This window comes from Capra hircus, chromosome 22 (assembly GCF_001704415.2).
Source record: "Capra hircus breed San Clemente chromosome 22, ASM170441v1, whole genome shotgun sequence".
NCBI classification, from domain to species: Eukaryota; Metazoa; Chordata; class Mammalia; order Artiodactyla; family Bovidae; genus Capra; species Capra hircus.
Window position 1 is genome coordinate 50,299,354 of NC_030829.1, and position 26,412 is coordinate 50,325,765.

At 43.4% G+C, this 26,412-nt stretch overlaps 1 protein-coding gene across 1 annotated transcript; it reads right to left on the minus strand.

The window, feature by feature from the left end:
* Positions 335 to 24,475, minus strand: RBM5 (RNA binding motif protein 5). The gene is made up of 25 exons (XM_005695937.3): positions 24,344 to 24,475; positions 22,952 to 23,021; positions 20,735 to 20,900; positions 19,856 to 20,011; positions 16,070 to 16,139; positions 15,506 to 15,579; positions 12,940 to 13,023; positions 12,033 to 12,093; positions 11,474 to 11,539; positions 10,595 to 10,755; positions 10,040 to 10,137; positions 9,340 to 9,427; positions 9,100 to 9,177; positions 8,944 to 9,016; positions 7,982 to 8,067; positions 7,509 to 7,593; positions 7,212 to 7,303; positions 5,423 to 5,584; positions 4,696 to 4,845; positions 4,542 to 4,613; positions 3,579 to 3,758; positions 3,198 to 3,272; positions 2,058 to 2,155; positions 1,850 to 1,979; positions 335 to 980 (listed from the first exon to the last, which is right to left on the minus strand). The coding sequence occupies exons 2-25, from the start codon at positions 22,966 to 22,968 to the stop codon at positions 855 to 857; spliced, it is 2,448 nt and encodes an 815-aa protein (XP_005695994.1). The 5' UTR covers positions 22,969 to 23,021; positions 24,344 to 24,475; the 3' UTR covers positions 335 to 854.

Below are 26,412 nucleotides of genomic sequence, written 5' to 3' on the forward strand. Positions count from 1 at the left end.
AGCTAAGATGTCTTGGAGAAGTGAAGTGCTTCAGGAGAGAAAGGGCCTCTCAGCTCCTCCACCTCAGCAGAGGGCTCCTGTATTACGGATAAAAGCAGGGAGGTTGTCCCTCACAGAGCGGTAACATGCCTACCCTCATGTCTGGACGTACAGTCTGTAGAAAGTGAAGATGCACAAGTGCTCGCACTCACTCAGGCCTAAAGGGAGTACAAGGAAGTGGAAAAAGTGGACTCAGTTATGATGGAATGTTCACGTACTTATTTTATCACAAGGCTTGACTGGCTCCAACATGCTCTGCTTACCTGGTCACCCAAGAATAAAGAGACACACACACTCATTTTTCAAGGTATTTCTTTTGTAAAGGAGCCAGATTTGGCAACTAGACTGAAAATCTTCCAAAATTCTGTACAAATGTGTAATATACAAATATACATAAGGCTTTTGCCGAGAAAAGACAGCACAACAAATGACAGAGGCGGCTTTGGTGTCACATACCACCCTAGGGCATCTCAGCACCCCCTAGAAATGCAAGGGGCTGATGGACCACAACATAGGCTACACAGGTAAAACACACACTACATTACACTATGTACACCGAAGTAGAAAAGACCCACCATCCCCTTGGTCTGCTCTCAGGCCCTCTGGCAGGAAGGCAAGCCATTCACCAGATAACCCATACAAGGGGAACTCCTTTAAGTGGGAGAACCTTGCAGAATGAACTGGTTCACCCTGGAAACCATTAACAGCACAGGGCATGCCCTTAAAGAGAAAGGTGGTCAGAGTGAATTCAGGAGACGGAGCATTCCTTGTGCTCTTTGGAGCTCTTCGTTCTCTCTCTCTCTCATCCCCATGTTTCACTCCATCTCAGTGAACCGGGCAAACATGGCCTTCCGGACAGCATCTTTGTAGGAATCTGCACCAGACAGTCCGTATGCGCTGCCTTTGGCGCCTAGGCCAGCTCCTTTTAGCCGGACTTGAGCCTGGGGGTAATAAAACTGTAGTCAGCAGCTGGCAGGTAGGGTGTGGACTGCTCCCTCTCCCCCCACGTCTAGCCCACTACCTACTGAGCTGGACCACCCCGCCAGGAGACAGAAATTTTAAACGAAGACAGGGATTTCTACTTTGGAGACCTGGAGTAGGTTGAAGGACTGAGGGCATCAAATGGGTGAGGGAGAAAGGCAGACAGAAGCACGCCCTCCCCCAATTCCATGCCTGTTCAGCAAGCACCGTGCCTGCTAAAGGGCCCCAAAGCCTTGCACCAAAGCCCAGGGAAGGTCTGGTAATTTTAGGTACAGATCATGGCAGGACAGCTCAAAGTCAGCAGAACTCGCCTGCACAAATCAACAGCAAGTGTTTGTTCTAAGCTATGCTGCCAGGTCAGGGAGAGAGCAATCACTGGCAGTGCTCTTGTCTAGGAGGCCAGTGGTTTAAGGCCTCTGGTCCTGAGCTCTGACTGAATAAAGGATTTCTTATCATGGATCAAAGTCCTACTAAAGTGTAATTTGTTTTATACATAAGCAAAAATCACTTAGAAATTAAAGCACAGTACCTTTCTGAAAATCCGATCTAAGCTACTGAGTCAGCGTTAAGGTTTGTTTATATTGAAGGATGTAGAAAGATACAGCTCCTTAGAAGAAGGTAGGCTTTACCCAAAGAGACCCAAAAACCAGAAAAATCAAGCTGGGTGCCACACCTGTTCCTCCCAACTGACATCTTAAAAAGAGGGTGCAATATGAGACAGCTGCAGGGAATACAATTCCCACTGGGGCCCAGGCCCTCCGGGTGCTTCAACCTCATCCCAACTCTGGGACAAGCCTGCAGGCCGCTGAAGCCCAATCCCACTGCTTACCTCAATGGGGGCTGTGATGCCTTGACACTTTCTCCCCAAACCTGAGCCTTCCCGCCAACCCATGGCCTGCAGCATCTTGTTGCCAATGTTACTGTGGTCAATGCCATCTTTGGTGGGCTGCTCGTAATTCCTGCCAGTGGCAAACACACAGTTACTCAAAACAGCCAGAGCCCCGTCTCAGAAAGCGGAAAATGCGCACAACACATACACGGTGCCAGCATCAAACTGCTTCTTGCGCTTGGGTTCTGGAGGCTCTGGGATGCCATATTTCTCCCGTCTTTCCGCAGCGCGATCCCGGTATTTCATCTACGTGGGAGAACAGCTCGATTAGAGATACTCAGACTTCAATCAATCTGTCGCAGTCGCAAGCACCCACACTTCAGACTGTCACCTCAGGTGCTTCCTTCATCTGGAGCTTGGCCTTTTAGAGTGTCTGCAAATACCACATGCCCTGTTTCCCTGGCTGCACTTCGTCATATCCCAAACGGCAGGTCTGTAGAGATGATCTGTGTGTGGAACCTGGGGCAAAACTACGTTTCCAACAGCCAGTTTTATTTAACGAGTCACCTCTTGTCAAGCTCTTCAACCAGCCTGCTGGGTGTGGGCACAGAGTGTGGGCACTGCTGGGGGTGGGCACAGCCTGCCGAGGTCCTTGAGGGAGAGGAGGGCAGGGCTGCTGTTCTTCCTCAGCATTTGGACAGGGCCATCTCCAGGAAGACAGAGCCAAGAGGTGGCTTCCTGAGACCTGCTCTACAGTCCCTGGGGAGCTGGCACCATAGAACAGTAGGAAAAAACAGGAATGTAAAAAGCTTTAGCTATAGATACCTCAGAACCATCTTGGGGTGAGCAACTTCAAGTCACTTGCTCAAAGGTTCATCTCTAAGCCATAGGCCTCCATTTGTACTTAAACCCCTGGGTGGCTGGCTCTCAACCTGCTTCATCAACTACCAAGTGACAGCTCATTAGGGGCGCCACTGCTTCCTTCCAGGCCACCTGCAATCATTCTGTCCTGCTGTTCCCTAGGCCTCATCTGAGCTCCCCTTACTGTCCACACAGGCTTCCTCGGCCAGGCCCAACAAGTTCACTCTGTCCTTACTAAAACCCAGTGTACTTCACCAGTGGGTCTCTGGCACCCAGGACTTGTGAGTGGTCTCGAGCACCCTCATGAAAGGACACTGCAGAGCTCCCAGGGCACACGGCTTGGGTCCAGTCCACATGAGCCATGATGGCCAGGCGACAGATATGTGACATACCCTACCCCGTCCTTGGGACCTGGGACAAGCGCTACGAGTAAAAGCCAAGGGCAGTTACCCCAAGACACTCGAGTGGCACATTGACCCCCATTCACCTCTCTCTCCCTCAGCTCCAAGGCTTCCAGCTCCTGCTCGCTCAGTCTGGATCGTCGGTAGATATCCATGTTTTGCTGTATGAGAGATTTAACAAACATTATTAGTATCTATTGTGCTCCATCCAAGTCAAAGTCCAATTCATTACAACAGGAAAGCCAGAGTTGGGTGTACCTGGAGCTGCCATGCTCCTTTCTACTCACAATCTGTAACAGACTATACTGAGGAGCTGCCTTCTAGGAACAGACTATACTGAAGAGCTGCCTTCTAAGAGGCAATCACTTAATGCAGGTATTTACTGAACCTTCACTACCATCAGGGCACCCACAGCATCTCGTTGCCTCCCCTCCCTGTCTCAGATCAGCTCAGAGAAGCATGGCCACCTTGTGGAGGTCTGAGAGCTGCTGGTGCCTGACCAGGGCGTCTTTGTTTGGAAACTGGCGTCGGCAGAGCAGGCAGGCCATCTTTTTCCAGTCGGCCAGCTTTTCTTCTTCACTCTCAAGTCTCTCCACCAGCTCTTCTTCGTTGTCACTGTCACCACTGTAAGCAGCAACCAGACCCCTCTAGAGACAGGAGGAAGGTGGGTCATTGGAAATGTGCAACAGAGAAACAGCAATGGCTAAAGTAACGCCTAATCCAAGCTGTGAGAGAATGCCCATTATCCATACGTCACACATCAGTGAGTAGAGCAGCTCGGTCTTCCGGTGCTGGGCCTGACAGCCTCCCACCACCAGCCCTCTTGGGAACCAAGACGACTTCCTGGATGACTTTTCTCAAACTACTGACCATGTCTGAAAACCTCAACTACAACAGATCAGAGTAACGACCCACTCAGGTAAGTATCTAGCACGTAAAATATGCTTTTTTGGTCTTAATTTTCTCTTTCCAGACTGTTAAAACTATTTGCAAATGCAATAAAACTCAACTGAGCTCCGGAATTTGGGCTTTATTCTCTGTTCCATCTCACTTGCTCTCACACAGAGAAAACAAAGCCCTGAACATAGATTCTGTGTATATAAGCTGCTTCAAATACCCACTGACAGGGACACATCCGTTTTAAGCAGGAATGAGATTAGCCAGATGCTTAGCTCAGATGGTAAAGCATCTGCCTGCAATGCAGGAGACCCAGGTTTGATCCCCGGGTCATGAAGATCCCCTGGAGAAGGTACTGGCAACCTACTCCAGTATTCTTGCCTGGAGAATTCCACGGACAGACCATGTGGTTGCAAATAGTTGGACATGACTGAGTGACTAACACTTTCACATTAGCCAAGATGCAGATCAAAGTGAGACACAAAGCACAGACACAGCCTTTAAACACTGGTTTAAAGCTGGTACTTCCTTACTTTGAGGGGGTTCTCCTCATCTCCATTTCGCACCAGTTCGGGGATGAGCTGTTGCCTTTCTGCTAAGGCGCCCTGGGAAACACAGAACAAGTCATAAGCCTCAAGTTTTACCTAAGCTGCCCTTATGAAGTAAGGCCATCCTTGTTACTGTTACCTTCTTCTCAAAGAGAGCAAAGCCAGCATCTGCGGCAGCAGATTCTCTCCTTTCTTCTTCCCTCAAAGAATTAACAGGTTGAAAGCTGTTTTTAAAATTTTCTTTCTGCTTGTTTAAACTCTTAGCCCAGCGTTCCATGTCTTTGGCAATCTACAGTCAAACAACAATCACAGAGATTTAGGTAGAGGAACTTAGCAAACAGTCTCCTATGCCAAGACAACAAGCCATTATTGTAACAAACTGTAACAAAACCCCTTTTGCGCTTATCTTTTATGAGATACTACATATTACCAAAGTCATTAATGAATATTGTTCCAAAGTCTGTGAGTCTTTCAGGCAACTGACAGATAACAAAGAATACTACTAAAAAATTGCACAATGCTCTAGGAACTTATGGCTTCCCTGGTGGCTCACATGGTAAAGAAATCTGCCTGCAATGCAGGAGACCCAGGTTTGATCCCTGGGTGGGGAAGATCCCCTGGAGAAGGGAATGACTATCCACTCCAGTAATCTTGGCCTGAGAATTCCACAGACAGAGAAGCCTGGCAGGCTATGGTCCATGTGGTTACATGACTGAGAGACTAACTAGACTAGGAGCTTAATGTAAATAAGATGTATGACCTAGTCTTTAAGAATCCAAATAAAGCTAAATGCCACAGCCCCACCCCACCCCTTGATTAAAAAAAAAAAGAGAAAAATGGGCCTGCTGGCTGGGTCATGATCTTACCTGCTGGGCTGTTTTGCTCTTGGGTTTCTCCTTCTTCTCCTTCCCCTCTTTTGCAGGAGGCAGGCCTGTCTGCTGGTGGGAGTTAGACTCCGCAGCCAGCATGTAAGTCTCCTTCTCTCCATCCCAGTACAGGTACTGCTGGGTTAAGGAATTGTAGTAATACTAGAATAAAAGACACAATTCATGCAGACTTTCTCCTGGGTCAAACCACTAACCTAAAGGAGTATTTTCACTCCTTTATATCTCCATTATTTTGTCAAAAAAATTAAACATAAAAACATAAAGCATGTTGCAGACCAGTAATATTTCCTGGGCAGAGAGGAGGTGCTATAAACCTTGGTATAGGTGAGGACGGTGAACCAGCTGGCCAAGAGGTGTGAAACTTCTTGGGTGAGTAGAATGTGGTTTCAGAGTCTCGAGTTTCCATTAATTAATCCCTGGGCCTGGAGGGTACCCAAAGAGCAATAAGCCTGACTCCTTTCCACAGACAGACCATTTACACAAACCAGGTGGCCAAAGTAAGTGGTTCAGGAGGAGCTTTTTCTCACACGTCCTCCATGACAATCAGTTAACATCTCATTGCTAGGTTCAATCATACAGAACCCTGCCTGTTCTGTTTGGACGCCCGGGCAACCAAACATGGTTGTAAAAACCAGCTTGGGAACCTGGAAGGAGGTGACAGGTGAAGGAACCTGATCTGAAGTGTGTGGGGAGAACCACAACAGAGAATGGGTGGCAGCTCTCTCTCCTCTTCTCTATTGTCCAATTGCTTACTCTACCTGCTCAACAGGGGCTCAGGAGAGACTGCCTTTTGTATCTTTTTCAGGGGAGGCAGTGCACGTCAGACACAGGAGCCACAACTTTTATGGCCACCAAGAAGAATGGCCTGGGAAATGGCCAGACTCCACAAGAAGAGCAGTGGAAGCAACATGTACAGGCCCAGCCCGCTTGGCAAGTCCCACACAGCGTCACACCTGACTCTCAGAAACCACAAGCTCTCAATGCCAAATTCCTGTTAAAAGCACTTATTTTTACTATTCTATATATACACACAGCTTCTAGTCATAAACAGTTGCTTATTTATGGAGTGTTAATGTTGCCTTTCCTCTTTAAAAAGTTCTATACACTGCCAAAAATAAAATATCACTCCACAGATCTGCTGATTTCTACTCTCAAAAATACTAAGTAAAAAAAGAGCTGTACACAAAAGGTCACATATTATTTGATTCCATTTATACAAATGTCTAGAACAGGCAAACCCAGAGAGACAGAGAGCAGTGGTTGCTGGGGTGGGAAGGAATTAGGAAGTAACTGCTTAACATATAGGGTACAGGGTTTCTTTTCAGGTTGATGAAAATGTTCATCAACATTAGATGATGGGTGCCCAACACTGTGACTACACTAAAAAAACTACTGAACTGAACACTCTAAATGGCTGAAATGTGAATTTTCTCTAAGGTGAAAAAAAATCACAATTTAAAATTTGTATATAGGTGTCTACATGAAGATTAACAGTCACTTGAAAATTTTAACGTGACAAAATAATCCATGGTAATAGGAGAAAGAACAGTGCTTGGGGCAGGGGAGGTGGGACTGACCAACAAGAGGCACCAGAGAATGTTTAGTGTGCTAGGAATGTTCTTGCTCTTATTGTGGTGCTGGTAAATGAACGAATGTATATATATGTAAACAAACATTCAAAGAACTGCAAGAACTGCACGTGTCAGTTTCATGAATTTTTCAGTAAGTACATTATACCTCAAAACGTCTGTTTTACCCCTTAAATTACCTGTGAGTTGGGGTCATAGTAAAGCCCTGTTGTTGGATCATAGTAATATCCTGAAGATTCATCATACTGATACGTGGATGTGTCAGGCACTGCTGCAAAAACAAAACCCAGCACATAGTCATTCCAGGGAAGAGACTGGCTTTACTTCCAATTCTAAGCCACTGAGATGCAGCAGGTCGTCTTCTCTCATATCCCCACGTGTCCCGCTGACACCCACAAAGGGAGAGGAGCGCTTATTAAACAAAATCAACAACTAGGACCTTCCAACTGTCAACAGCCCCATGAGGTTTGGCTTACCATATTTGGTACCAGGAACTACACCAGTAGGGGAAGCGGCTGGGGCCTGTGTACTTGTGCTAGTGCTAGGCTGTGCTTCCTCAGTCTGGAAAGAACAGCAGCTTCAATATAGTTTCAACTGTAAAGCCTCTCAAGAGAACTAAATCACTGCAATCATCTAGCAGGAAGGGCCCCCTGACAGACACACTGTAGCAACGGTCTAGGGCAATCCTTGAGCAAAACACATGCTGACAACTGTCTTCCTAAAGGTCAAGCTGAAGCATGCACAGTATAAATAGACCCTATGTGGAATCTTGCATTTAAAATACAGACACAAAATTATTTCAGTACATAATATGATTAGACAGAAAGAAGTAAGGTTGGAATGTGTGTGTATCAGTCAATCCTGGCTTACACAGTGAGAAAAGGTAGTACTTGTACAGCAACAGTTCCCCCAACAATCACCAGTTCTATATCTAAGATGACAGGATTACCGGAGAGCCGGGTGGGTTGGAGGTCTGATTATACAGCTGGGGACTCTGGGATACAACAGCCGCTGAGGTCGTGGTCACCGCTGTGCCTGATGATAAACACCGGAGTTACAACAGCCAAGGCACTGAACTCTACACCAAACATCCTCACCCGGAATGCCCAACCTAGAGTCCGTCTTTGTGTATGTCAGTTCTTAACTACCTAATTCCCAGTAAGTACTCTTTAACCTATGATATTCTCATTTATATAATCCTACTAGAATGTGATACACAAAGTCAGACATTCTGTATGATGGCTAAGAAGAAGGGGAAGAAGGTTTCCACATCTGCTCTGGGGTTGAAAATAGACTTAACTGTCACACCTTTGTAATACTGGAACAAAAACTAGAGCAATAGCTTTTAAGAATGACCCTTCTAATTGATGTCTGGACAAGAGACTGCTCACCTGAACTTACATGGGCACCCACAATTCCGAACAGCACAGAGAGGGAAAATACTGAATTCAATTCAAGAATGAACACTCATGATGGCATAGTCTCTAAGAGCTTTGTATCAGTTCCTGATATACACAAGTGTTAGTCGCTCAGTCCTGTCCGAATTTTGTGACACCATGGACTCGAGACCACCAGGCTCCTCTGTCCGTGGAATTCTCCAGGCAAGAATGCTGGAGTTGAGAAGCCATTCCCTTCTCCAGGGAACCTTCCTGACGCAGGGATCAAATCCATGTCTTCTGCATTGCAGGTGACTTCTTACCATCTGAGCCACCAGGGAAGCCCACTGCACAAGCAATGCCAATATCGCCCCAGAAGCTTAGGTACATGGTGACATCCCTGAAAGTGCCTAATCCCCCGTTTTACAGGGAAATGGCTCTCCTAGATTTATTTGGATCTAATGAGAACATCTAGCTCTATGTCCTCAACTGTATTTGCTTAAACAGGAGATAAAAAGAATATGAAATCTATTACCTGATGCAGATGATGCATCGGATTCTAATCCTCCAGCTTGTTGCTGATAAAACTGTTGGTAATCCTGTGAGTACTGAAGAAGAGTCCACCATTAAAGCTGCCATTCTTGGACACACTCTGGAGACCAGAAGTCAGATAATGGTCCAGTCTACCCACCTGAGCATACTGGGCATAGCCATCTTGGCCTGGCTGCAGGTAACTGTAGTCCACACTGCCTCCTTCACCACTCTGAGACTACAATGTCAAAAGAAGAGGAAACACAGACAGACTTAGTGGACACTGAGGTCTTCAAATGTCCTTGCAGAGCTTCTAAGGCAAGCACAATCACAGAGCTGAATTCTATGAATCTGGGCACCACCACCACACTACCTGGAGCAAAAAGATCCTTCCCTTTACCTGGGTGGATGACCACTGGGCAGCAGCAATGGCTGTACTAGCCACGGAGAAGGCGCTGACCCTGTTACCATCTGGTAGGACCAAGTCTCTGAAACCACAAAAATCCAACCATGTGACTTTATACCAGTATGCTTCCCTATCACTTAACCCCACGCTACCCAGAAAACAGTAATCCACTGCAGACTTTACTGGAAGGTCTCCAATGCCAGCAACACCACATTTCAGAGTGAGGAAGGGTTTCCACAGGCAAAGCCCTAAGTGGGCATGTGTCCCTGTAGTATAGCTGCTTTCTTTTGTACTCTTCTATTTAATAAGGTGTCTACTTGATGGGCAATGATACTAGAAATGGGAAATTTACATCACTAGAATGAAGCTCTACATACATGAAGCTGTATTAGCATGCTGTTGTGGAAGGAAAGAATTATTTCCAGATGGGTTTGCACCATTCTGAAGCAGTTTGCATAGCACATATTCTCAACCCATCTACCAAGTCTGTTTTGTCCTGCTCTCAAGCTTTCTGGCAATTGGTATTGAGGATAGGAGGGAATAAGTGCTAAGAAGACAAGTGCATCCTTCCCAGCCAATTAGGAAGGATTCCATCGCAGTACAGAGAACATGGGCTTCGAGTGCAGTTAGCAGCGCATTCTCGGACAAGCACGCAGATGCAGCGGTTTGAAGTTAGGGCAATGAAGCCACTCACTTTCTGGCACTTTTTGCAAAATCAACCCCAATAGTTTTGCCATCAATTTTCAAAGGAGGATGGAGACTCTGTAGTATCTGCAGCAGCTGAGAAGCATCCTGCAGGAGAATGTGAAGAAAAACAATTTTGTGATTTTTGTCATGCAACTGAAAATATCTACCACCTATCCTAGTCAAAGAAATTTAAAAAAAAAAAAAAAAAAGGCAATTCATTATTATCTGTGGATATGAAATCATGAGAAATTTTAAAAAGCCCTCTTTCAAGGTATCTAGTATTATTAAAGGAGCCAGTGCTAGGTCAATCTAAAAGCATGAAAAAAGACTAAACTGTGGCTCAGACTTCAGTTCAGCCAGTTATCTACAGGTATACCAATGGTATTTTTACCACTTACTAAAGCCATCGGCCTATAATTTAGCGCTGCAATAACTATCATTACTTAAGTCTTGAACTTTGGGCTCCAAGAACATTAGACGTAGGTAGCATCACAACTGGATGAACCACATTTGCCTCTTATCTCAGTTTCTTTTAAAAGGAAAGAGTCAATGAACATCTCACCATTGCAGAAGACAGCTGCACAAACGCGAAGCCTCTGTTCTGCTGGGTCTGTTTGTCTTTAATGAGGCGAATGTTATTGACAGCTAAGGACGCGTAGGGAGACAGTGCTGTCATGATGGAATCCACCACAGTGTGTGGAGCTATGTTTCGAAGTATGATTGCTGCAGGTGAACGAGACAAATGACAGAGACATGCATTTCTACCACCAATGCCTTTCAAAGCAGATTCAAGTACAAACAAACCCATTTTGGGACGTTTCCAGTATATCTGACCCTTGAATGCAGGGGGATGAGGGGGTGCTGACCCCACTCCCACCACGCAATAGAACATCTGTGTATAACTTTACAGCCAGCCCTCTCTACTGGTGGTTCCACATCCCCAGACTCAGCCAGTAATTAGTGTAGTACTGTGTGTGCTCGGTCGCTTCAGTAGTATCTAACTCTCTGCAGCCCCATGGACTGTAGCCCACCAGGCTCCTCAGTCCATGGGGGTTCTCCAGGTAAGAATACTGCAGTGGGTTACCATGCCCTCCTCCAGCGGACCTTCCCAACCCAAGGACTGAACCCAGGACTCCCACACTGCAAGTGGATTCTTTACTGTCTGAGCCACCAGGGAAGTCCAGTGTAGTACTGTAGCATTCATTAAAACAAACAAAGAAAGAAAATCAGCATAGATGCACATGGTTCAAACCCATTGTTGTTTAAGGGTCAACCGCATATATCTTTCACTTTGACATTGAAAAGAAATCCAAAAATCAGTCTTTAAAGAGACAATCTGAAGCCACTGACTGCTCCTCATTAAAAAAGAGCAGGAGAACAAAAAACATCCAACGGAGATCAGTTTCCAACATAACAGCCAAAAGATTGCATTTGCACTTACTATCACAATAGTAATCAACAGACTGAACTGATTCTGTGGTTCCAGGGGGCACTTCCTGTTCAGAGTCTACAAGAAAGGAAAGAAAAGAGGAAGAATCAGTAATTGAAGACAAACAACAAACCAACATAAATACATTCAAATACCAAAATTTTAAGTAAACGTAGCTGTTATTTTTTCTTTTTTAACCATTTGTGGCTACAGTAAAACCTCATTAATTTTGACATGAATTTTAAATGTGGAATGCAAAAACTAGGCCACTGGAGGACTTCAGAGGACTTCATCTCTGTAAAGTAAGGCAGATACAGAATGCAAAGCAGGAAAGCTGACTTAATTTTGAAAAATAAAAGAACTCTTTGTATTCTTGCACTCAACAGCAGGATCTACTAAATCTAAGGAAGGAGGTTTAAAGAAAATAACTACATAACCTAAGGTAGAAGGTTTAAGGAAAATATATACATTATTGCTTAAATACCCCAGGCTGTACTTTTCCTTAGGTTCACAGAAAACCCAATTAGTCAAGTTTCAATACATATTCTCAAACAGCCAAATCTGGGCTTACCAAACTTGTCTGCTCCACATCGGAAGCATTTTAGTCTTTTCCTGAAATTGTTAAGGCAGCACTGGAAAATAAAAAGTTTTATCTGTTATTCTATCTCATGGTAGGCCAGGTTTACTAGTAACAATGTGGGTTAGAGCAAGAGGGTCACAGGCAAGTCCCAGTGAGGAGCAATAAAAGCAGAAGGTGATCCTACGCATTGAAGACAAAGGAGCATTAACCTAAAAATTTCACTATATGAATGACCCCTAGAAAAATACATTCTGATGTGTTTTGAAGTAGATTTCCATTTTTCTCAAGCTGGGGAAAAGTTTCAGTTCACCCCCAAACCTTGCAGGAAGCCACTGGCAAAGTTCTCCCTTATGTCAGAAAAGCACTATATACTATGTATCAGTCTATATACACAAATACAATGTGAATGAAATTCTGTCTAGAGCCCTGCTGGACATGTGACACCAAGTACTCTCAAAATGCCAACAGCAACACCTACTTTGTGACTTTGGTGACACTTGCCCACTTAGGGTTTTGCCCATGGATACCATTTCTTACTCGTAACAGACCTTATATAACTCCCTTACATAACGCGAGCAGGGCCACAAAGGGTTTCGTTAACAAAGAGACTGCCAAAAGATGAGAGCGCTAGAATTAAGAAACCATAAAGTAAAACAAACTTAAAATCTTAATTGAAACACTGGGCTTAGAATCTGGTTCTTAAAATCTCTCATGTTTGAGGGAGTCTGTCGTCTAATACCTACTCAGGAGGACCCAAGAAAGTCACAAAGTATGAAAACCACCTCCTGATAAAAGCTGGTAATCATGTATTTTACTCATTTTCTTGTTTGGATAGTCAAACAAATAGAAAACAAAACACTCCAAGAGTTTGGTTTGTCTGGGAAGAACACGTGCTTACCTTGTTACAAAGCCAATCTTCAAACTTAGGTCTGGGATTGCTATAATGCATTGCAATATGCTTTCCTTGAATCACCAGCTTTTTCTGTAAAAAAAAAAGAAGTAATTAGTTATTCCCATTGTGAGGAACATGTGTCCATTTTCCCAGGGCAGAGCACACTTCGGAAAAATCAGTGCTCTGGAATTAAATGGACAACATACGGGGAGGACCAACCACCGCCACCTATACTCTGCCCATCCAATCCTTCAGATAGGCAGTAAGAGAATGGGATGCGGAGTAAAGGTAAACGGAGTCAGGGAGTGCTGAGGAAGCTGACACGCGCTATAAACGCTGACATGCACCAGGCCGTGTCTCCAGCAGAGACAGAAGTCCTAACATTCAGCATTGACAGGCTGCCTGAGAGTTGACAATCTAGTTCAAAGAGCAGAAGACACAACTCTCCCAGTTCTGAGGTTGTCTCCTACATTAGCCCTTAGCATGGTGTCCTTGGGCTTCGCTTCACTGTTCCCCCAGTCCCACATCCTTATGCAAAGTGAAAGCCTTTACATTTCCCCTTCACCCAAATTCCTGCTTCAGGATGTGTCCTTTGGGGACAATGAGAGGGAAACCCATTTTTAAAGGGAAGCTGGTGACAATTTTCTCAGGAGACACTAGTCTGAATGCCATCGATTCTAAAAACAGCTAAATGAGGTTTCTTCCTGCCAAGTGCAACCACGTGATGTCCTGAGTGACAGATGTGTTTTTCACTGAAATAAGATGGTACTCTCTTCAAGATGAGTAACCAGGAGGCCAATGAAGTTTCTTCAGGGGGTTAGGAAAAGTGTCTAAGTGTTCATATACCACCTCATCCTTCTAGTCAATTGCGTGACTACAAGGGATTTTATTTCAAAGGTGAAAATTCCGAGCTGAAACAGTTTACCAAGAGCACACCCAGCATCTGCCCCCAAAGAGCCTTCATTTTAACAGGAACACCTTTTCTGTTTTTTTTTTTTTTCTGGGGGGAGGGAAAGGGAGCGGGGTGTTCTGACACCGTCAGAAGGGATTTAAGTAGGAGGTTAGATATCCAAACTTTTTAAAGGAGTCTAACCCCTCCAAACATACATACTGTTGAGTAATTTGGTTCTTGCAAATCCTGGAAGAGTTAAGACATGCTGTGAATGTTGTCTCTGCAATATCTAAAGGCAAGACTGCATGTCTGGCCAAGAGGGAAAGAGATGAAGGTCATCCACTCACTGTGTTGTATAGAAGCAAAAATAAAGAAGCTGGGAGATAAGTCAACAGATCATCCCACTAAGAGGGATGTGCTGGTTTGGGGCGATTCCAAACTATCACTGAGTCCCTAATCCTACTGGCCTTTCATTTCTGGAGTGAATTTGAACTGTAATGAAATAGTTACACATTAACACAGCTTTGTATACATTAAAATTGTGCCGCTTTAAAGTGTCTTTCAGGTTTCAATTTCCCAGGAGTTTTAAACTCCCAAGTCATTCTGATACATCCACTATATTAATAAGATGCTTTAAAAAGATGCTGTCATGTAAAAGCAAGCAGGTTCACATGAAGCTTGTTTATGTCCTGAATTTTACTAGGATGGTGTCCATGGTATGAAATGAATTAAGATCTACCATTATAAGATCAGGTTGTCACCTCTGGGTTAAGGATGTGAGAGGCTTAAAAATCTAACAAGTCAATCAAAATGATATCCTCATTAGTGAGTCTCATTATTAATGATATTAAGATTCCAAAGAATACAACTCTTATTTATGAGTGACAAATCATAAAATACTACAGAGAAGCAACATAATGAGTTAAGCAAACTTCCCAGAATGCACTTGGTTAAGGCATTCAATACTGTGCTTTGGAGTTCTGGCAAAAAATGTTATTTATGTGCCAAGCACCGAACATTATCTTGATGAACTGTAGAACGATTCAGTTAATGCCACATCAAAGAAATCATCAAAGATTTGCTTTGAACAGACTGTAAGAGGCATTCTCAGGGAGATTAGGATGTTAATGCCACTCTAACTAGATTAGACAGCAGCAGGACACCAGCTCTTAGGCTAATCTCATCAGACTTACTGTTCATACATTCTACTAGATCTTTAAATAGTTCTTGAAGACCCATATGAGCAGTTATGCCTCTAGGAGGCTTGAGGTCTCCAAGTTGAAATAATTACTTACAAAATTCCTACAGCAGACTTCAATTATATTCTCTTCATTGTCAAATTGAGAGTTGGATAATCTAAGATGACTCTCAAAGGACATAATAAACAGGAATATAATCAGGGGAGGAAAGGGGGAATATTCAAGATGTTCTGATAACTACCAGACAAATATTCAGTGGTTAACAAGGCCATGTCAGGTAGCCATGTTTAAAGGCAGAGCAAATTCTGCAGTGTAATGTGTGGTACTGTGTTTATTCCAGTAACATCAATTTTAATATATACAAAGCCTTTTTTTTTTTAAAGTCACTCCTTTGGAACAAACCACTCCTTCAACCTTTTTTTTTTAATTGTACAGACTTGTTCCATTTTCATGAATATCTAGACTTGGTGAGTGAAGCAACCTGATTGGCTTCCATCCAGCTGGTAGCATCTTGCAAGTGATAAAACTCCACGAAGGCGAAACCACGGCTTACACCTAGAGACAGCATTCAGATATAGACGGGATACTCGTGTTAGTCAGTTCCTTTATAACAGGTGAATCTCTCTCCCACTGCTTCAACACTGCGTGACAAAGCCAATTGGGAAGCAGCTTTACAAATGTGACTTGACTTGGGGATCTTCTTGATACTTTGCCATGGCAAGGAACCAAGCCGCCTGAACTAAATGCCATTCGATTTGATTCCACGCTTAAAAAGTAACCATGCAACCGATTACAAACAGTCAAACAAGGAGTTTATACATCACTACTTACCGAAGGGAAAAAAAAGCCCCTAAAAACAAAGTTTTTAAAAAGGTCCTCAGGTGCTTTCTAACATCGTTTTCAAAGAGTCACATTCCTTAGCCATGGCAAACCTTTCATTCTGAATTCATGTGCTTGAAGACTGGGGAATATCAGGATGTTCTTTAGGGACTGAGGTGGGAATGGGGAAGAGAACCAGAACAGCAGGAACTAAGCAAGCTCTCACCTGTTTTCCTTTTCATCAGCCTCACGTCCGCAGGCTGAGGGCCTTCAAAGGATTCCATCATTTCTCGAATCTGCACAGGGTTTTACACATTTACTGTTAAAGCTTTAGCCACAAGCCATTCCACACTAAAGAGAGTTCAAAGACTAGGGATTACATCAACTTAAGCTTATATTACTTAAGCTTAATTGGCCAAGCTTTTAAACTTCTATCATCAAAATGCAATTAGTCTAAAAATAGAACAAAAGAAGGGATGCTTCTCATAGAAACTGATGTACTATAATAGCTCTGAAAGCCTTCTTTACCTGCTGATGGGGGATTTCCTGAAGTACAGCTACTTTATGTTGTGAGACACAGCCTTGCTTGTGGTGTGCTGACCCTTAAGCCTCCACCCGCCCCCTTAGGCTAATCTTGTCCTTTGTTCTAAAGGACCAGGGAGAAAAGAAAAAGATTTAAAAGAGGCAGATGATATGTCATCATACTGTGAAGTAGAGTCTCTGAAGGAGACTAAGAAATCAATAGCCCCAAAACAAGGAACTCCCTTAAGAGAAACCTTTTTTGCACAATGTCTTAAAGAAATGGTTTCCTTACATTTACATTAAAAAAAAAAAAAAAAACCTTGTAATATTCTTAGGCTCCTAGTAAATCATAGTGAACATGAATTGGGCCTTAAGAAAGACTTCTGGCTGCTAAACTTATTACCAATTTCAAATCAAACCTTCACTGCAAAAGGCAAAATACATTAAAAAAGACATCAGTCTCTCCAGCAATCATATCAGGCAGCAATACTCTCAGGAAAAACACCAGGGACAAATTTTTGAGAGACTCTTAGCGGCTTCCCCATTTCATTATTACATGTAAAGGTTGCAGGATTATATAAAATCAGTCCTCATTATTTGGGGTAGATTTGCGTACTAATTAAAATTCATTATACTCCAAATGAATACCACTTGCGCTTTCAAGGTCATTTGCAAACATGTGCAGAATAGTAAAAAATTTGAGTTGCCTGATGCACATGTTCCTGGCAGAGTATGCTATGCTTTGTATCAGCTTTCATAGTGAAAACAGATGTCCTTCTCCTAGTCTATTTACTGGCAGGTATTTCACATTTTTGTACTTTTTGTTGGCGATTTCACTGTTTAAAATGGCTCTCCAGGTGTAGTGCTGAAGTGCTGTCTAGTGTCCAATGCTAATGAATCAAAGTATGTATTAAATAAGGCACATTTAAATAGAAATATACACGAAATAAGGCTATATATTGATCTGTTTGTGAAAATGCTGTGACCAGAGGCTTACAGGAATCTAAGTTTGTATTTCCCCTAAGAGCATGAGTCAATACTCCTGGTGGCTTTGGAGACTACCACAAATAGGGAATAGAAGTATTAACATCAAGCCAGACCCAATCACCTTAAGCTCATGCTTGGCAACATAGTTACCGAAAACTTAAGTTACCAGAGTAACTAAAGACTAACTATGAATATAGTGATACAGTAACACACATAGTAACAAAATTAACTAAACATAGTTACTCTAGGAGTTGATATGTCAGTGAGGGGATTACAAAGGACAAATAATGATTAAAGTGATAAACTGAAGTTCATTCAAGAGAACACTATAATTTTAAAATGCTTTTTAAAGGTCCCAATATGAGGAGGCTTCCCTCATAGCTCAGTTGGTAAAGAATCTGCCTGCAATGCAGGAGACCCAGGTTCAATTCCTGGGTCAAGAAGATCCTCTGGAGAAGGAAATGGCAACCCACACCAGTATTCTTGCCTGGAGAATCCCATGGACAGAGGAGCCTGGGAGCCTCCATGGGATCGTAAGAGTCAGACACAACTTGGCAACTAAACCACCACCGAAGAGCCCAATAAGCAAATTTCCCACAAATATTGCACAAGTTTGGGGAATCTCAGAAAGCCTACTTGGAAAAACCTGCCTTCTTATGGTAAGCACTTCTAGTTCCCCGAGAAGCCTGAAATAAATAAGAATTACAATCTTGTTTCATTACCAGCAGGTAGGGCCCCCAGGGTCAGCTAGGGCATGGCTCTCCCCATTGCCACCCACTTCTGAAGGCTTCAAGGGCCACAGGCTTAACAGACTCAAGGGAACAACACGATCAACAAGTAAACTTTCCTCAACTGACTCCTGCAGGATTTCTTTTATCCCCTATTCTACATGCCTATGGCTACTGCTACCTGAGCTCAGCTCTGCCTTCCTTTTAGCCTCTACCACTCCCTGACTCTACCATTCAAACCTTCACAGCTTTTGTTACCAGGCAAAAACTTCAGCAGCTTTTTTTTATACTTAGCTGGGCTTTCAAAGATTCCAGCGGTGGCCCCCAAATACGCTTTTCTCCTGCCAAACATCTCTGATTTCAGTCAAATCAAGCTAGTTAGGGCCAGCAGTGGCCCCCAAATACACTTTTCTCCTGCCAAACATCTTTGATTTCAGTCAAATCAAGCTAGTTAGGGCCAGTCCACACCTTATCCTCAGTTCTCCCCTATCCCTCAAGAATGAGCTCAACTAACAGCTCCCTGGAGCTCTTCCTTACCCTCCACAAGTAACAAAGCTCCCTTAAGAAGCGTCAAGTTACTATTCCACAGAACTACTTTCAACAAGACCTCTTCCAACACATCCCTTTCTACTCTGCACTGCCTTCATTATCTGTTGACTTCAGCGTTTATGAGGGAGGATCCACGGTTCTGCAGTTTAACAGTACACAGTGGAACAAGTGTGTTTTAGAACACAAAAAAATACCCACTATTAACTCAAACATCCCATCTCATGTTTTGTCACTTCCAGCGTTTCAAAAGACCAAGGCTGTGCGAACTCAATACAGCTCTAAAATTCATAGTCAGACTATTACCTTGAATACCCCAAGACAATAGATACTGGCATAACGCTATGATTTATATGGTTTATAAAATATATTTCAAAACATCACATTCATTTTACAGACACTGGCTGGGCAGCCTCCCGAGTTCAAGGGTTGGGGATATACATAAGAAATTCTGCCTGGGGACGTCCGCGGTGGCCCAATGGTTAAGAATCCACCTTCCAATTCAGGGGACGTGGGTTCGATCCCTGGCCTGGGAACTAAGATCCCATATGATGCAAAGCAGCTAAGCCCGCGTCCACAACTAGACAGTTTAAGACTCTGTGCTTCCAACCCAGGGGGCACAGGCTCCATCCCTGGTTGGGGAACTAAGATCCCAAATGCCCACATAGCACAGCAAAAAAAGAGGGGGGCATGGGGGCATATTGGTAGAACAATGAACATGTTCAAAGTCGCCTGCAGCAGAAGCCAATTGGTGGATGGGGCTGGAAGGAATGGTGAAGGCCAGAGATACCAATGGAAACCAGGCAGTGCCCAGTACACCAAAGCCATAGTTGGCCAGTCTGAGAAGGGGGAAGCCAGGCTTGTCAAAAGGCTTTCAAACAGATAATACAATTTCCAACAAATCAAAGGATGCTGAATCATTAAAATGTTCTAATGGATATAATCTCAGTGAATAAGTGACCAATTCAACAAAAATGTACTGACTACCTTCTAGGAGTTATTATTGAAAGAATAAAAACTGTTCCCTGTGGTTCTGAAAACTGTATATTGATTCAAAGTCTAGATACAAAGATTATCTATGAGCTAAGTTGAGAGAACATCACCCTAATTATAGAAAGGTACTTCACTAGATATTAGTTTGAGCTAAAAAGAACACAAGAAAATAACGGTAGAAGCTCAGAGTCTGTTGCGCCTATTGATGGCTCATTAGAACAGTTGGTCCCCCTTACATCGCTCTCCGTGATGGTGATGGGAAGGCCGCGAAGCATGATGGTCTTGCTCTCCCTCTCGTCACTGATGTCATGCCTATAGTCATGTTCACCATAGTCACCATCAGAATGGTAGCCATCTTCGGATCGGTCACTGTTCCTTCTTTCACGTTCTCTCTGATTTACAATGAACAAATTGTAATTCAAATCACACTGGGCTTTTTATACCCTTTGATCCACTCCCTCCACTCCTAAGAATTCATCTTTAGGAACAGAGATAATACATGAACTCCACGATGATGTTCACCATAGTGTCTTCTAAAATAGCAAAAAACAAAAACCCCCAAACCTGGCAACAATCATTTAACTTCAGGAAGAATGGTTTAACAACTCACCGAACAGTATGTCAACACACAAACAGTATTACTTATTAAAATAAGATGATTATATGCATAAAAAAGAAAAAAGTGCCAAATTATATGGGTAGCACAACATTACTTCTAAACAAAGTTGATGCATATGGAAAGAAATGTTAAAAAAAGCTACGCTACAATATTAAACTACAAGTGTCAGAAACTATCTGAGGCCAAGGGATGGTATATAATTATGCCCCAATTGCCTCATCTTTAAAATGGGAACAGTAACTACATTACATGGTTGTAGTGAGATTTGAATGAGTTCATCTTAGCCATGTGCTCAAGAGTGCCTGGTGAGCCCTATGTAAACCCTGGCCAAGAATTCTGACTACACGTCTCCATCTGTCTTTGAGAATTATAGCTGACTAAACAGATTTCAGAATACTAAAGTGTTTGAATAAAACACTCCTCCTGAGAGATTCTCACACTTGGTATACTTATTTCATAATTCTAACAACTCCATAAATAGTTGCTGGTCACTCACCTCTGGACTGTCATAGTCTCGGTAGTCGTCATATCTATCACCCCTCCGATCATCACTAGATCTTTTGTAATCTGAGTCCCTCCGCCTGCTTCTGGATTCACGCTCATCACGGTCATCCCTGTCTATGATGGAACCGTATCTTCCACTGCGCTCCGTTCTACTCACTCTGCCAGGGAAGAAAATTTTCCTTTATTCTTAAATAAATCACATTTTGTCCTTCTAGAAAACATGGTTGAAAAAAATTTAATCCACATTTTGGTTTATAAGGTATCCAAATAGTTCAATGCATCCCTTAAAATTTATCACCAAATAACAACTTACAATTGAGACAGGTTGTCTGTCCATGTTTATCCTGCATTTCCCCAAGCCTGTGATCTACACATCACTCCTTTCATCCCTGATTTCAGATCTTACTGATCAATTTAAATAGGAAGAATGCAATTACAGTTGTTCCTGTCAGGGACTGTTTCCAGGACCCACTGCAGATACCAAAATCCATGGATGCTCAAATTGCACAGTAAGCCCTCTGGTATACCCAGTCCTGCATCTACAGATTCAACCAACCACAGATCATGTAGTACTGTATTTATTGAAGAAAATCTGCCTGTAAGTGGACCTGCACAATTCAAATCTGTGTTGTTTAAGGGTCAAATGTATTCTCATTTCATTCAGTTTCAAAAGAAGACATATCCTGACTCATCCACTCTGAAGGGTATTCTCACTACTGAGAAATGGACCACTGAACTGGATGAGTTAGTTTTTCTTTTTTTCCCTGTTAGGCAGTTAACCAAGTTCAATTGTTATAATAAATAGCATCATCAGAGAACATTATTTCCTATAACATCTGATTTATTTTTGATTACTAGGCACCACTGGGCTTTATAGGAAAATCTAATAACAAAAGGCTTAAACTCATTGGACCACAGATACAAAAAGTTCTTTTTTAAAAAATTAATTTATTTATTTTAATTGGAGACTAATTACTTTACAATATTGTATTGGCTTTGCCATACATTGACATGAATCAGTCATGTGTACATGTGTTTCCCATCCTGAACCCCCCTCCCACCTCCCTCCCCATCCTATCCCTCAGGGTCATCCCAGTGCACCAGCCCTGAGCACCCTGTCTCATGCATCGAACCTGGACTGGCGATCTGTTCCACGTATGATAATATACACGTTTCAATGCTGTTCTCTCAAATCATCCCACCCTCACCTTCTCCCACAGAGTCCAAAACACTGTTCTATACGTCTGTGTCTCTTTACAAACAGTTCTTTGATAAATTGTTTACCAGATTCATAAAACTCTGTGTAAGGACAAAATAAAGGGAAGGCCTTTTAGGGCATCATTTAGAGTATACAAATTTAATAAAAAGAAGTGAATGATAACAAATAGTCCAGGGCAATTTTACAATGTAAAGTATGTGAATGAGAGACCTTAAAACGGTAAATGTTTATTTGGAACCAAACAATGACATCATGTAACATGAACATTTCCCGAGTCCCAGTGGGCCATGAGTTTGATCTATCACTGGGACTGGATTCAATATTAAGGAGGCAGCTGGCTGAATAAGCAGAAGTTGTATGTTTAAATCAAATGGTTTGAGTGGGAGACTCCACAGATGACACAGGAGCCAAACGCTTTCATCTTAATTCTCTGTTAATTTTTCAGCAGTTTTTCTTTCTTCTTTTTTAATATAACTCATGGTCCAAAGCTTCTCAGCTCTATAATCTGGATCATCTTGTCATGGAGGGGATAATAATGAGAACTGGCCTTCACTGACTGCCTTCTACAGCCAGGTACTGTGCAAAGTGACAGGACAATTTCCTACTTTCTGCCAGAGGCTGTTAATCACACCAGGAACCTTCATGATCTCCTACTCCACCAAGTCCTTCTTTGCTGAATTCTTTCTTACCCTTCAGGCTTCACCTTAAGAGAATACTTTCTCCAGGAAGCTTTCCTGGCTATTCCCAAGAAAACACAGGTTCCTAACTGTTCTAACAGGCCCCTCAACTTCTTTTACCACAGGACAGTTCACACAGTATTTTCACTATCTCATTAAACCATGTGCTTATACGAGCAAGTATCATGAAAGTGCTCACAGAATGCATGACACAAAACACAGACTCAAATATTAGTATGGTAAACAATTTTCAACAAATAGCTCAGTCCCCATGGAAATGTTGAGATCAAAGGCATGTACAGTAATAACTTACCGTTTGTCTGAACCCATTGTTCTAATGAAGATCTAGGACACTGCTCCAAAAGGTTCAAATTTGCTTTTTTCTAGAAGACAAGAGAGATCCGTTGCTGCAAATCTGGGAGATCGCCAAAGTCCTGTTTCATAGCTGGGACACCACTGAGACTGGAATTTCTTCAAACCATTAACAGTTATGATCTAAGGTTGAGGGATGGGGACCGACTGTCAACATTAAAATCAAACGATCGTTTTGGTAACAATAAGCATAGCAGGAAGGCGAGCCGAGTTAAAAATATTAGATTCCATATTCAAACACAAACCCATAAAAGGACGCAAGCAGAAGATGCCTTCCCTGCTCCCACTGTAGGATTACAAAGCAAAAAGGGCACAGCTGCAATCAGCTTCCTGTGTTCTGAATCAAAGCAACTCCAATGGGGTAGTTGGGCCTTAAAACATTAACCAAAGTGTCTTTATTAATTCAAAAAGCAAAACAAAATTCAAAAATTACTCATGAAAAATTTAAAACCTTTCAGAAAGCCGATGCTGGGCTAACTGAAAATCGACTCCGTTTAACAGAACGGCAGATCCAAGGCTATATCAAACAAGAGTAAACCTCCGTACGACTTAATTCCCAGGTAACAATCATCACCACAGGTCCCTGAGGCAGCCAACCTGGCCCCGCTGCGCACTGACGGTGGTAAAACATCACACAGCTAGATGGCCTTCGATGCTTGCGAGGTCTGACAAACTAGTTACAGCCGTCCCTGGCGCCTGTTCTAGGCAGGCGCTGAACGAACATGTGAATTAATACAGGGAACAGAACCATCAGGGAGGAACAAGGGCCTGGGCAGAATCCCTGCTGCAGCCCCTCAACGCCTGGGCACTGCCCAGACCCACCTCCGTGGGGAGTCGCGGGTGAGATGGCGGCGCCACAGACTGCGCGACCGACTCAGGCGTCCAGCTTTCTCTTCCTGCTTGCACTTGCGCCTCCCGACCCCCAAGAAGTTCCCAGCCCCAGATCACCGTTCACCGAACAGCTTTCCGGAGAGAGTTGATTCAGGCGAACCTGCGGAGCTATGGCCGCTAGAGACTGTCAGGGCGCCCCTGAGAAGTATCTGAGGGACAGACGACGACTCCTTGCTCAACTTGGCCTGGGAGTTGGAGACACGTCCCGGGTGGGGCACACTCACAGCTCCAAGAGAAGAGGGCCTCGGGCTGGCCGGGAGAACGCTCTCTGAAAGCTGACAGCGCTGGTGGCGAGGAGGGGCGCGGCCCTCCAATGCCTCGGGTAGCCCTTCGAGATCCCGCTAGGGCTGAACGGCCGCAGCTTGCGGCTGACAGGGAGGCTCTACAGGGCCTGCCACAGCAGAAAGAACCGCCAGTCATTACGGGCGGCCACCGCACTTACCCCCAGGAAGGACGGAAGTAGCAGCAGTAGCAGTTTATGCCAAGGAATTCCAACAGGGTACGGCCGCTTCACAAAATGGCGCCTCCGCCGACGGCCGTCTCCTACCCACAGTACCTCGCGCCTATCCCCTTCCCCCACCACACGTTGCCTAAGGAGGCGGCCAATCCGGGAAAGTGTCTGGCTGCACGAGGGCTGCTGGGAACTGTGGTCGCTAGGGCAGCACGTCACTTAACTACAGCCTGTGTCAATTTCCTACGTATTTCCCTTTCTTCAAAACCTCGGCCTTGTCTGCCTTTTCCAGATCCGGATTAGATCTCTTATCTTTATTAAGCATAGTAATTATTTGCCTTTGCTACATGGGCCTTAGTACAGTTTGTTTTCACTGACGCGATGTAAACCATCACATTTAATCTTACTTTAGAAGGAACGAAGGTTGATCACCTTTTGCATTATTGAATGCTAGATTTTATTATGAGGCTGCATGCTTCACAAATATCTATTTCCATCTTCATAACCTTTTGGGATGACTATTAAACCCATTTTGCAAGTAAGAAAATTGACGTTTCTGGTAATGAAGAGGTTTCTTGAAGGCAGTCTTCAGAATATTATCTTATTGGTAATCTTTAGTCTAAGGCAAGGACACGGGAAAGTTACTTTCCAGGGTTAATAGAACAGTTGAAGGGCACCATCAACTCAATAGACATGACTCTGAGCAGGACATAGTGAAGGCCGGGGAGGCCTGGCATGCTGCAGTCCAGACGACTGAGCAACTGAACAACAATTTCACAGTTACTAATTGGCTGTCTGTGTATGCTGTGTTCAGTCACGTTCAGTCAACCCCAAGGACTGTAGCCTGCTAGGCTCCTCTGTCCACGGGATTTTCCAGACAATACTGGGGTAGGTTGCCATCTCTTCCTCCAGGGTAACTTCCTGACCCAGGGATCGAACCCATGCCTACCTGTGTCTCCTGCATTGCAGGTGGATTTTTTACCGCTGAGCCACTGGGAAGACATCTCAAAATTAACACAGCCTGGGAGTCATCCATAACTTTTTTTCCCTTGCACTCAATCTGTCAGCAAATTTCTGTTGACTCTACCTTTAAAGAGCTGCCTCAAATGATAGTCTCCTAGTCAAAACCATTATCACTGTCCTTGTTTTAGAAACAGTAGGTCACACTAAAAGGTCACACTATGGGTTCCACACTATAGTGGCGGAACTGGGATTTGAATTAGTAAATTGGTTTGAGTCCATGCCTTCATCCACTAGAATGTAAACTCCAGAAGGGTGAGGACTTCTCTCTGTTTAGTTTTATATCCCCCAGTGCCTCTGCTGCTGCCAGGCACACGGTATACACTGATAAATATTTGTTGAGTGAACAAATGAATCCACTACCAAAATTAAAAGTGCAACATTTGCAGCAGAAGCAGCAGAGATGCTTCAGCAATTCGAGAGACATTTGGACTCTGACTCATCAGTCAAATGGTGGTATACCTATGTATCCAATTGACATAACTTGCCCACTGGCATTCTTTATAGATACAGTTTAAGGGAACTGACTTTTAAGGTCACATATACAAATTGAAAAACTAGACCATAACAATGCAGAGGAAGGTATTAATTATGGAAAACCAAACTTATACTCTTCTCTTTCTGGGTAAGAAGAAATCTTTCAAGAATAAGTAGAAGGATGGCAAAAGAGATTTCAAACCAGAAGCTTCAGATATACTAGGAAATCTTTTTCCCAGAAAAACATGTTTTAACTAAGGCTTATCCTTCAAGGATATTAAGTGACTGACACTGGAAACTCTTTGGATAATTAAAAACATGCCTCACTTTGGCAGCACATATACTAAAATTGGGACGATAAAGATTAGCATGGCCCTTGTACAAGGATGACACACAAATCTGTGAAGCGTTCCATATTTAAAAGACGAAAAAAACCCAAAACATCCCATGAGAATAGATGGAAAGGTAGAAATCACTGGATTCCAGAATGGATAACTTTTTTCTCTCTCTTCTCCTGGCTCTATCTTCCTATCTATCTATCTCCCTCCCTACCTGCTTCCCTA

Coding starts and splice junctions, on each gene's coding strand:
- RBM5 (XM_005695937.3), bottom strand. Junction 5,585..7,211: donor ACTATGACCCCAACTCACAG/GTAATTTAAGGG, acceptor CTTTTATTCTAG/TATTACTACAATTCCTTAAC. Junction 4,614..4,695: donor TTGCTCTCTTTGAGAAGAAG/GTAACAGTAACA, acceptor TGTGTTTCCCAG/GGCGCCTTAGCAGAAAGGCA.